Below are 11,616 nucleotides of genomic sequence, written 5' to 3' on the forward strand. Positions count from 1 at the left end.
AATATCCATAAGCCTTGATTTGGAACTAACAGAAATTGTGTTTGTTTTTGAAAAAATGCCGTATCATTTCACTAGCATGTAGAACATTCTCTCCAAAAGGATGGCTGTAACAAGAACAGGTTTCCCTAGGTGTGAATGACTTGTAGTTTGGCTAGACTTTCTCCTCCATCAGTCCTTAAACCCACAGGGCTTAGCTATGCACCATCTTCAGATACCTACTCAGGTATCACCCCCTTTCAGAGAGGTTCCCCACCACTCATGTGCAGCACAGCTCTCCCGGCACTCCTCCTGTCACGTTGCGGAGCTTTGTCAGTTGCAAACATCTGAAGTGCTTTGTATTCCCTTGCTTCTGTGTGGCTGACTCCCCAAGAATGTCAACTGCATTAAGCAGGTATTCTGTTCTGAATGTTTTATCTCTAGCATCTAGAGCAATACCAGCCACATCTGAAGGGACTCCATAAATAATTATGAATGAATAAAGATTACTACTATGGATAACTTCCTGGTTGGTCTTAACTAACATTTTGGGCTACCAGTTATTAAGTTCGATATATATTTGAATTATAGGTGATACTTACTTAAAGTAGTAAATTAGAATCATCAGAGATGGGGATGGGGGTCCAGGCACTTTTTTAATGCTTACAAATGATTGGTGCAGTCACATTTGAGATGGCCTTAGACTGGCCTCCCTTATGAAGTTTCCAGACTTAAGTTTATTTTCTTTTATTCTGATCTCTTATGTTTGGTACCATATACTTCCTCAAGTATAGTATGTTAGTCATTGCAAAAAAAAAAAAAAAAAAAGAATGGGGCTATATTTTCCATTCTAAGAATATTTTACTTTTGTGATTCTTTTGGTTACATCTACTTGTTATCACTTAATATTTTTCAGAAAGTTTAAGTCATTTTGCAGAGTTCTGTATATGTGTCAATGTAAGAACTGAAATTTTAGATAAATTGGTATAATAATCTAATGAGAATTTTCATGCACACTATTAAAGAAAAGCTTTAGTTTATACTATGCTTGCTGTGTGCTATGTTACATAAAAATCTCTAGTCAAAATAATAAATGCCTCAGAATTCTATTAGATCCCATATTATTGCTTTTAATAGGAAGACAGGGTTTCAGCCTGTGTATCAACTATTCTTAAATAGATGACAATGAAATGTTTGCTTCCTAGGGAAAAAAAGTACATTAGGATTTAATTCTTCTAAGAAAAATGCTTCTCATGCTGTTGTTTAGCATGCAAATTACATTTTATAAATGAGTATGTTCATGAAATTTTTTAATTTTTAATTTTTTGCTGGAATTGAACCCAGGGTCTCCAATGTTAGATACATGCTCTACCAATGATCCAAACTCCTAAAATTTTCTAGTTTTAAAAGCAAAATTTAAGGGCAACATTTTTTCTCACCATGTTAATTATTAACAGTCATCTCAAACAAAACAATAATAGTAAATTTGAGATGTATTTAAATTTTCATTTAAAAATTATTTTCCAGCTTATTCTTGCAGGGGCTCTTAGGATAGCTGACAAGGTAGAGTCAGGGAAGACCTCGGTGGTGGTACACTGCAGCGATGGTTGGGATCGCACAGCTCAGTTAACTTCCCTTGCCATGCTGATGTTGGATGGATATTATCGAACCATACGAGGATTTGAGGTCCTTGTGGAGAAAGAGTGGCTAAGCTTTGGACATCGATTCCAACTGGTAAGTAAAGAACTTTGATGCCTGATGCTTCTCAGACAAAGCATGTGAAAATAACAGATGCAAACTGATCATTTGTCTAGTGAGGTAAAATTCTCATGAGAACTTTTTTGGTTTTGAAAGTATTATATTAGGATATCTTAACTATGACTCTATGATGGGGAGCCAGTGCCAGCTATTTGTCATCTGACCAGTCAGTCTCTTCTGTGGTCTCTACTGAAAAAATACTGGATATCATTGATAAAAATAAATAAATATTATGAACATAGCTTCTACTTGAAAGCCCCCAGAAGTCTGTGGACCACATTTTTAGGATGAATCCTGCTTTGAAGTCATGAGTAGGGTTCTGTTTTATTCATTTGTGTCAAAAGTCCTTAAAGAAGGGAAGAACTGAGAAACCATGGGTGACTACAGGCTTGGAGGGTAGATGTCAAGGACTTTTGAAAGGGTTTCAGATTTGTGTTAATGGGCTTCTTCCTGATGTCTTCTTCATACACTGGCAAAGGAAATAAAGATCAAAGGGCAATGCTCTCTGAGTCCATTTTACAAGTAACTGTTCTCCATCACAGGGAAGTTAAATCTGTAAGACAGAAAATCAGGTTTAAAGGTCTAATTTCTCCAATTCCATTATCAATCTTTTAGGATCTGTTTTTCATTTATTAAAATGCTAATTCCTATTATGAGGAGCTCATGTCAGAAAAAACTTGTAAATTTGTACTTCGAAGTGGATGTTAATATAAGCCAGATGTGGTCGTGCACACCTGTACTCCCAGTACTTAGGAGGCTGAGAGAGGAGGACTGCAGGTTCATAGCTAGTTTAGGCAACTTAGAAAACCCCTATTTCAAAATAAAAAATACAAAAAGGGCTAGAGGTTATAGCTTGGAGGTAAAATGCATATGGGTTCATAACACTAGTACAAAATTTAAAAAAAATGGAAAAAGAAAAAAATGTTAATAACAGTTTCTGCTTGGTAGAATTACAAATTTCTCTTTACTTTGCAGTATGTGCTAAAACTTTAAAAATCCTATTTAAACTCTTTCACTCTGTTTTAAGAGAGTTGGCCATGGAGATAAGAACCATGCAGACGCAGACAGATCACCTGTTTTTCTTCAGTTTATCGACTGTGTCTGGCAAATGACAAGACAGGTAACTTATTGGGGGTGTCCATTCTTATATATTGCCTTTAAGTTCAGAGTCTGATTATCCTGAAGTTCATGTGAAATGGAAATTCCAAGATTTCCAAGAGATAGAGCTATTGTTTGTCATGTAAATTAAGTTAAAATTTGTTGTTTGGGAGTAATATTAAACACTTTGCCATTTTTATTCCATTAGCATTGTGAGGAGTGATAACAATCTGAATGTATTCCTTTTTTATAAACAAATAATATAATAATTTAAATAACAATTTAAATAATTAAATAATAATTTAAAAGCATTTAAATAATAATAGTATATTCATCTGGAGGATTATATATATGTTGGTAAGACAGGTGAACCAAAATCAATACACTTCATTAGAGGATTACTGTTTTCTTTTAATGAAGTAACCGATATTTTATTGGAGCCAAATGTCAGTTGCTCTACTTTATATTCATGTAGCAGTAACTAAAAAAATTTCGGAACCTTGGTTTGAGGCCTGGTTCTGCTTGGGTTTGTTAAAAAAGAGAGAAAGATGTTATATATATTTAATCATATTTATTATTTCTTGGAATAGGCTTCAGTTTTTCCTTTGGAATTAATTGTCTTTGAGGTAGATCAAATACACAAATCCTACTGATCCTTTTTAAGGTATCTGGCCCAAAACAGTAGGACTCACATTTGACCATTACTATTTTTGGTTTTAAATAAAATATGCCATCAGTAGAGTAGGGAAGCTTTTTAAAACCATGGCATTATTGATGGTTCTATAATTCTATTATTCTCTCAAAATTATATTACATAAAATTAGTATATCCACTGGAGCCACTGACCTGGTTAGAAAGGGTGAATTTTGTTTTAGAAAGATGCTTCCAAAATAGATCAAAAGAGACTGATTTGACAGGATGTACCTTATAAATTGTCTGCACATATTTTTGTGTATTGCTGACATTTTCTGGACTAATTATATTGTTTAATTCCTAAAAACAAAGCAGTTTTATCGAAAATCTAAAGAAAGTCTTAACTGTGGTCAGGGGAAAATTACAGTTGTCAATTTTTGGAGATTAAACTTACCAGAACTGTCTGAGTCAAAATTCAGTACCCAGCAAGATTAGCAGACCATTCATATTCCTACTGTACAATAAAAGGGCTCTCTGGGAGAAGTTAATCTCAGAAAATCGATACTAAGTTTCTGAACAAAAAGGTAGATAATGCCATGTGCCTTACATGTGCAGTTTTGAATGTTATAAAGACTTAATTGTAAGTACTATAATAAACATTTCATGACAAAGATGAATATGCCCAAACCAAAAGTTTTATAAATTCATGCATATATGGTGTTCAATTTGCAGTTTCCTACCGCATTTGAATTCAATGAATATTTTCTCATCACCATTTTGGACCACTTATACAGCTGTTTATTTGGAACATTCCTCTGTAACAGTGAGCAGCAGAGAGGAAAAGAGGTAAAATATACGTCATGACCCTCACCCCGTTGCTTTATCCTCACTTTGTATTTGCTCTACAAAAATGCCCAAGTTTCAGCTGAATTTTCAATGCTTTGATATTACAAACTATAATGGTTAATGCCTTCCATGTATCTGGACCTGATCTATTTTCAATTATCTGTTAAAAAAAAAAAAAAAAGGCCAAAGATGCTAGTTAAATATCAGCTAAGTTCATGGGTGGGAAGTGACACATGTCTGCTAAAGAGGACTGAAGTAAATGGGATCTCAGGAACACCAGTATTCCTATTATTCCATATTGGATGATACCCTCCAGAGAAAGTGCAAAAGAGTAAAACTAGTGGAAAATGCACATTTGAGTGAACAGGCAATTCAATTCTCAAAACATTTTCTGCATGTTAATAAGACATTTTAATTATATTTTTAAGTTGTAAAGTAATACTGAAAGATTCAAACAATGTAAAGCTACTATATAAAAAGATTTTCATTACCCCTCCTTCCCAGAGATCACTATAAAGTAGTTGGTATTAGTTGATATAAGGATTAAATTTCAAGCTTTCATTTTTCTCAAAATCCATCTTTTTCAGGTATGAACATCATAATCATTCAGATTAGTACCTTCCCCCTCAATATCACCTAACTTTCATCCTGAAAAACTGTCATTATAGTATTCTTCTTTATAGTGTAGGGGGAAGACTCCTTCCATTGATGCCCAGCTACTGGGTTCACATCTCGGATATGTCACTTAATGTGTAACCTTGGCAAGTTTATTTCTGCTTCTGTATAATAGGGAAAATAGTACTTATATTGTGAAGGTTAAATATGTTATACAAAATACCACAAAAACTGCTATGTATTGCTTCCTAGATTGTGTGTACTATTTGCATGCCATATATCTAAAGTTTACTTTAGTGGGTTTTAGTTACCCAGATTATTAAGAACAACACCATTTGATTTCAGGATATTTTCATCACCCCAAAGAAGCCTCACACTTGTTAGGAGTCAATTCCCATTCTCCTATCCTCCCATATTCTGGCCTAATAAGAAAGCAGAGCTGGGCATGGTGGCGCACAGTTGTAATCCCTGCACTTGGGAGGCCGAGACAGGAAGATCACACAGGTTTGAAGCCAGCCTCAGCTACTTAGTGAGGCTCTCAGCAACTTAGGGACACCCTGTTTCCAAATAAAGTATAAAATAGGTCTGGGAGTATAGCCCAGAGGTAGAAAGCCTCTGGGTTCCACCCCCTAGCACCACAAAAAAAAAAAAAGAAAGAAAGAAAGAAAGAGAGAGAGAGAAGGAAGGAAGAAAAGGAAGGAAGGAAGGAAGAAAAAAAAGAAAGAAAGCAGAGATAACTGCTTCCTGCTTTAGTGAAGTTGCCTTCTGGACACTTGTTTTGAATGGAACCATTCACTCTATAAACTTTTATTTATGCCCTTTCACTTAGTGTAATGTTTTTAAGGTTCATCTATGTTGTAACACCATTTCTCTTTATGGCAGAGTATTCTGTTATGTATATTTTATTTATACATTCATTAGCTGATGGGCTTTGGGGTTTTTATATGATATATGGATGTATTTTCAGTTTCATTAAGAACGGATATGTTGGTTCATATGGTAACTACAGTTAACTCAAAAAATTCAGACTGTTTATCAACACATTTTAACAAAAGTGAGTCTAATTACCAGTGTTCAAGGCTGAATGACCACAAAATAAGTCTTTACAAACTCCCTCTAAAGATTAAGTAGCTGATGTGATCATACCTATTTTTCCTCACAGAATCTTCCTAAAAGAACAGTGTCACTATGGTCTTACATAAATAGCCAGCTGGAAGACTTCACTAATCCTCTTTATGGGAGTTACTCCAATCATGTCCTTTATCCGGTAGCCAGTATGCGCCATCTAGAGCTCTGGGTGGGATATTACATAAGGTGGAATCCACGGATGAAACCACAGGTACAGTTAATGCTAGAAATTTTCAATCTGTAACGCAATTCTATTAAAATCTGTCCCTTATGAAGCAATTGGAACAATTATTTGCATATTTAACTTTCCACTTATATCTATTAATAGTTATAACTGTGTACTAGAAAAAGCACAACACTGGGACTAGTATAAGCTGATTTTCTTTTTTTGTTGATGGTACTGGGGATTGAACACGGGCATTCTACTTGAGCTATCCTGCCCTGTTTTGTTTTTTATTTGGAAACGGTCTTAAGTTGGGGAGGGCCATGCTAAATTGCTGGGGCTGGCCATAAACATGCAAATGTTCCTCACAAACACTGAGATTACAAGTATCTGCCACCACATCTGGCAATATAGTGGCTTGCTATTCTGACATTGCTTCGATGACTTAGGACAAAACACCTTTTTTCTCCTGATTCTAGGGGTCTGTTTTAAATATGCTGAAGAAAAGAGCTTTAAGAAAAGCTAAGCTGAACAAAATCCTGGTCTGTAGTGAATATGTTCTACAATATTTACTGCTTAAAACTGTTTGCCGGGCGTGGTGGCGCATGCTTGTAATCCCTGCGCTTGGGAGGCGGAGACAGGAGGATCGCGCAGGTTTGAAGCCAGCCGCGCTGACTTAAGAGACCCTGTTTCCAAATAAAAAATATAAAAGTAGGTCTGGGAGTGTAGCCCGGATATAGAAGGGCTTCCAGGAACCCCAGTACCACCAAAAAAATAAAACAAATAAAACTGTTTAAGACAACATCTATATGATAAGAATCTTATGACTTCTAATTGTCGTAATTCTTGTATTTGTGGAAGTACTAGTTCCAGGAGCACCTCTGTGGGAGGTATTCTCTAAAAATACTAAAGGGGGCACCAGAAAGAATTAATGGCATCAACAGTCCCTGAATTTGATTTCCACTGATTTGAAAAGGTGGGACTGGGCACAATTGCTGAAAAAACACATTGCAACATTTCGGGAACAATTTTGACCTTGGGTTTGGCTAGAATTGCCTAATTGAGTAATTTTGTTTTTTTCTTACAGGAGCCTATTCACAACAGATATAAAGAACTTCTTGCTAAGCGAGCAGAGCTTCAGAAAAAGGTGGAGGAACTACAGAGAGAAATTTCCAACCGGTCAACCTCATCCTCAGAGAGAGCCAGCTCTCCTGCACAGTGTGTCACTCCTGTCCAGACTGTCGTATGAAAGGACATGAGACTGGAGACATCATTGTTACGAACTCTTCATTACTGTGGCAGCTCTACGAGTAGAAAAATCTTCTCTTGTTTGAACCCATCTATGAGAGAAAAGTTGAGATGTTTTATTTATTTTAAGTCTCTCCAGGATGAGTTTTAGAACTGTAGTAGTGTGGATGGCTTAAGGAAAATAATTCCACATATAATTTACATGATGATGATGCTAATCTTAAGTCACTCAAAGTATATTAAAATACTACTCTGTATCTACAATAGGAACAAGTTTTTGATTAAAAAAAAAGTGTTTTCTTAAAAACTTTGGCATCTGTACAAATCACTTTAGAAATACACCTCTTTGATGGGAGAAAGCACAGACAAACAATCATTTTTAAGCCAAACCAACACTATAGTTCTGTGGCATCAAATATACTGGGCCAAAATCATTTACTACCCTTTTCTCCATGACAGGTTTTCCTTTTGGTAGCAGTTCGTTTACCCTGATCACCTTTCAACCTCCATTCTTAATATAACAAAAGGCAAAATGTATAATAGTTGAAAATTGCTGCTGACATTATTTATATATACTTAATTAGGCTGTTATAAATAGCTGTTCTAAAACAATGCCTTAGCGATGTGTTTTGAGGGGGATGAAGGGACAAAGAGGTAGCCATCTAGGAGTTAAAAGAATTCTGTAACATTCAAGAAACATCATGGAAGATATTTTAAAACACATTATTTACCCTACTTTACTTAATGCTGATTGGCAGCTTTGAAGGCAATACTTAAAATCTTTAAAAGATCGATTTCCTTCTGAAGTCTATACATAGCTTATGTTGAGAAAGTACTATGGTCAAATTTTACCTGAAATATTTTACTATTTTTTCCTTTGCAAGTTTTGTAATCCCACTGAATGAAAAAGTCTACCAAAGAACACATTGCATGTAAAGATGGACTACAATCTCAATGCCAGTAAATCTTGCTTCACTGTTCACCTGAGAGTTCGGTGCTGGTATAAACATTAAATTCCCTAGTGTCTGTTTTACTCTATACGAGAGCCATATGTAATGTACTGTAACAAAGGAGCTTCTTGTCCCTTGGTCTTTTAATTAAAAAAAAAATTCAACTAATTTTAATCTTTGTTCTCATTTATCATTTTTTCCCCTAGCCGAAAGTAACATCTGCTCCAAAAAGAAACATTCAATTTCTGCCCATTTTTAATATAACCACAAAACAATTAAAAAAATTTTTCACCACTCACTGAACTTTAGCTCTGTTCCTGTTCTCCCAATGTAGAAATAAGTTTCTTTTCAGAATATCCAATATTAGCAGAATTGGCACCAAAAAGATTTGGTCACTGTGTGAAATTTTATAGGGTATTTAAGTGGCAAATCAGAATTAAAGATATGATTTCCACTCCAAATATTTCACAAACCCAGTCTCGTCTCCATTCCACTAGTTTCGTCATATAAGCCTGTTTCATCTTGGTCTGACACAACATAAAACAATGTTGGAGATCAAGAATTTAAAGTGTCAAGTCTCAGTATACTCACACATCTACTTCAAATTCCACTCAGAACCTAGAGGAATCTAAATGCAAGTCTATGAAGTCTCTGAACTCTCTTCAAAACCTCAACAGTGGCTTCACTCATCTTCTGCAGGAATCTCCAATCTGCAGTATATGTACTTGAGCATAAGATAAACCACTGGTTTATGTGTAAATAGGATATAGCAAAGTACTAGTACATATACAATTATATATATATATATATATATATATATATATATATATATCTCACTATATTTTGTGTGAACATTTTATAACTTTATGAGTACTGGCTGTGCAGGTGTACCATTTCCCTTTATAATCAGGTGTACAAAATTTAGAGCAATATAGTCAAATTGGAGCTCTCTACCTCCTCTGACCCAATCTCTGTTTACCCCAACTTCTATGTACCAATTACTCCGCAATTCATACTTCTCTCATGGAAAGTGAGGATTTCTGCCTCACTTGTTCATTCTCCTGTTGACCTGGATCAACTGTTCTCCAGAGCTTAGGTATTATCTCTTCCTCCAGAAGTTATCACCACACTCCATCTGCCTGTGTGTCCATGTAGCACTGTATGCCTGGCAATGACCACTGCATTCACCACATATATTGAGATAAACAATTCAAATGTATGCCACCAGTCTGTTAACATGCATTTCTTACTCAACCTAGTATCCAGTTTAGCATATCACAGAGAGATGATACTTATATTAGAAATGCATTGCAATAAAAGCTCTGTTACATTAGTGGACATATATTCCTATACTATACTGTATACCCTCTACTGTAAACTCTCATAAGAAAACTGAAGCAGTACACTGTTTTCAGTTCACACCTGAGAGAATCAAAAGCTGAAGTGGTTAGTTTGAATCCTAGCTGAGGGATGGGGTAGGATTTAGCATCATTCAATCATTCTTCTAATTAGGACTTAGAATCATTACCAAATGATGCTTATGCAATTAAATGATCTGAAATTCAAACAAGGAGATAACAGAATACTTAATATTTGAAATGCTGGTTGAGACACAAGAAATATTTACCATGTTACCAGGGTAGTTTCTTACCTTTCTTGGGTCTAAGGACTCACTGTTGTTAATTCAGTGACACTGCAGACCTGCTCATCAGAAAATTGCACACAAGCAAAAGTTTACATACAATTCTAGGAACTCACAAATCTATTTAAGGACACAAAATTAACAACTCTACAGAAAGCCGATTCAACAAGAGGCTTAACAAGGCTAGTGCCCAGGTAGCCAGAACAAGGCATGCTGATTGCCGAGATATATACCCTAACCTCTACCTCAATCAGTTCCAGCAGAGGTATATAATAGGAATTCATTAATATGTAACTAATGTGTTCATTAGCCCTCTTTTGTTTTTTTCTCCCAGTAATAGGGATGGAACCCAGGGGCATTCTACCTCTGAGCTACATCCCCAGCCCTATTTTTTTGTATTTTTATTTTGAAACAGGGTCTTAGTGAGTTGCAAAGCTAAAGAGCTGTGGCTCTTTAAATAGCTGTGGCTGCCTGTGAATTGTGATCCTCCTGTCTCAGGCTCTCAAATGCTGGGATTACAAGCGAGTTCCACCACAACCCGCTATTAGTCCTCTTAAGAGTAGCTTATATACCACCATAAACTTTCAATCTTAATTTTACTTGACTTAGTGACAATATAAGTATTAAAATGGCAAATAAGTAAATACATTCTTAGTTTCTCATAATCAAGATATTAATGGCCTATTTAGAAATGCCTATTAGAAATACATTTATGAGAGTTTATACAATAAAGTCTGTTAATAGTTAAGGAAGTTTCAGTGTTTCCTTAAAAAAAGCTGGTTTATTGATGTCAGTGGCAAATTTATAAAAAGTTAACATGTCTTGATCTATTCAAAATTATACATTATTAACATGACAATTGGTGTGTACAGTTCTTGTTGCACTCATTCTGTGCATTCACCCAAAATGCAAATATTCAAGGTTTCTCTAAGTTTTAAGATTTAAAAATTACAATTCTTTGAATAACATGATTACAAACAGGTTATTATTTAAAGGTGCAAGTGTATGTTCCACAACACCTCCTTTCTCATTCTAAAAATCCATTTAATTCATTAGGATTTATTTGTACTTTTAAAGATGTTTTCATAACTTTCATGGTTAACTGGCTTAAAATGATTGCCTGGATCTTTAAAAACATGTTTACAGTGAATTAAAAAGCAATACAAGTGCATTTAAAATGTTTGCAATACCAGAAAAACAAAAACACAAAAATTCTCTTAAATATATAAATATTTAAATATAGAAAACCTCCATCAATAGTTGAAATGAAGTATATTTAATGGTGTAAGGGAAAGGGGAGATGAACACTTCATGCTAGGGATAAATTTAAAAATGAGACTTTTCCAGCAAATGCTGCCTATGGGACAGCCTCATATTTTGAAAATTTAAACCTAATTTATATATATGTATACAGAATTTTTTTAAAAACCACACCCACAAGTCAAAGACTGGCAATTTGTTTACAAAGTGCAATATATCAGTACAGAAAATTCATCTCAAAGAAACAGTAGCTTCTCAGACTTTAAAACTCTTGGTTTCCATTTGAATGATTTAACATT

General features: G+C 34.9%; 1 protein-coding gene across 3 annotated transcripts in view; it reads left to right on the forward strand.

Annotated features, from left to right (window-relative positions):
* The window catches only part of MTMR2 (myotubularin related protein 2), a gene marked incomplete at both ends in the record, with an annotated part of 78,764 nt that extends 71,298 nt beyond the window's left edge, over nt 1–7,466 (forward strand). For 2 of the 3 annotated variants that reach the window (XM_080718836.1, XM_080718837.1), the window contains 5 exons: nt 1,504–1,710; nt 2,762–2,854; nt 4,198–4,311; nt 6,089–6,265; nt 7,305–7,466. In XM_080718836.1, coding sequence (XP_080574962.1) covers nt 1,504–1,710; nt 2,762–2,854; nt 4,198–4,311; nt 6,089–6,265; nt 7,305–7,466 — 753 coding nt within the window. The remainder of the gene's footprint in view (nt 1–1,503; nt 1,711–2,761; nt 2,855–4,197; nt 4,312–6,088; nt 6,266–7,304) is intronic. The other variant, XM_080718838.1, reaches the window with a different exon arrangement.
* Between the last annotated feature and the right edge of the window lie 4,150 nt (nt 7,467–11,616).

The sequence above is a fragment of the Muscardinus avellanarius genome (genome assembly GCF_963383645.1).
Source record: "Muscardinus avellanarius genome assembly, chromosome: 1".
In the NCBI taxonomy this organism is placed as follows: Eukaryota; Metazoa; Chordata; class Mammalia; order Rodentia; family Gliridae; genus Muscardinus; species Muscardinus avellanarius.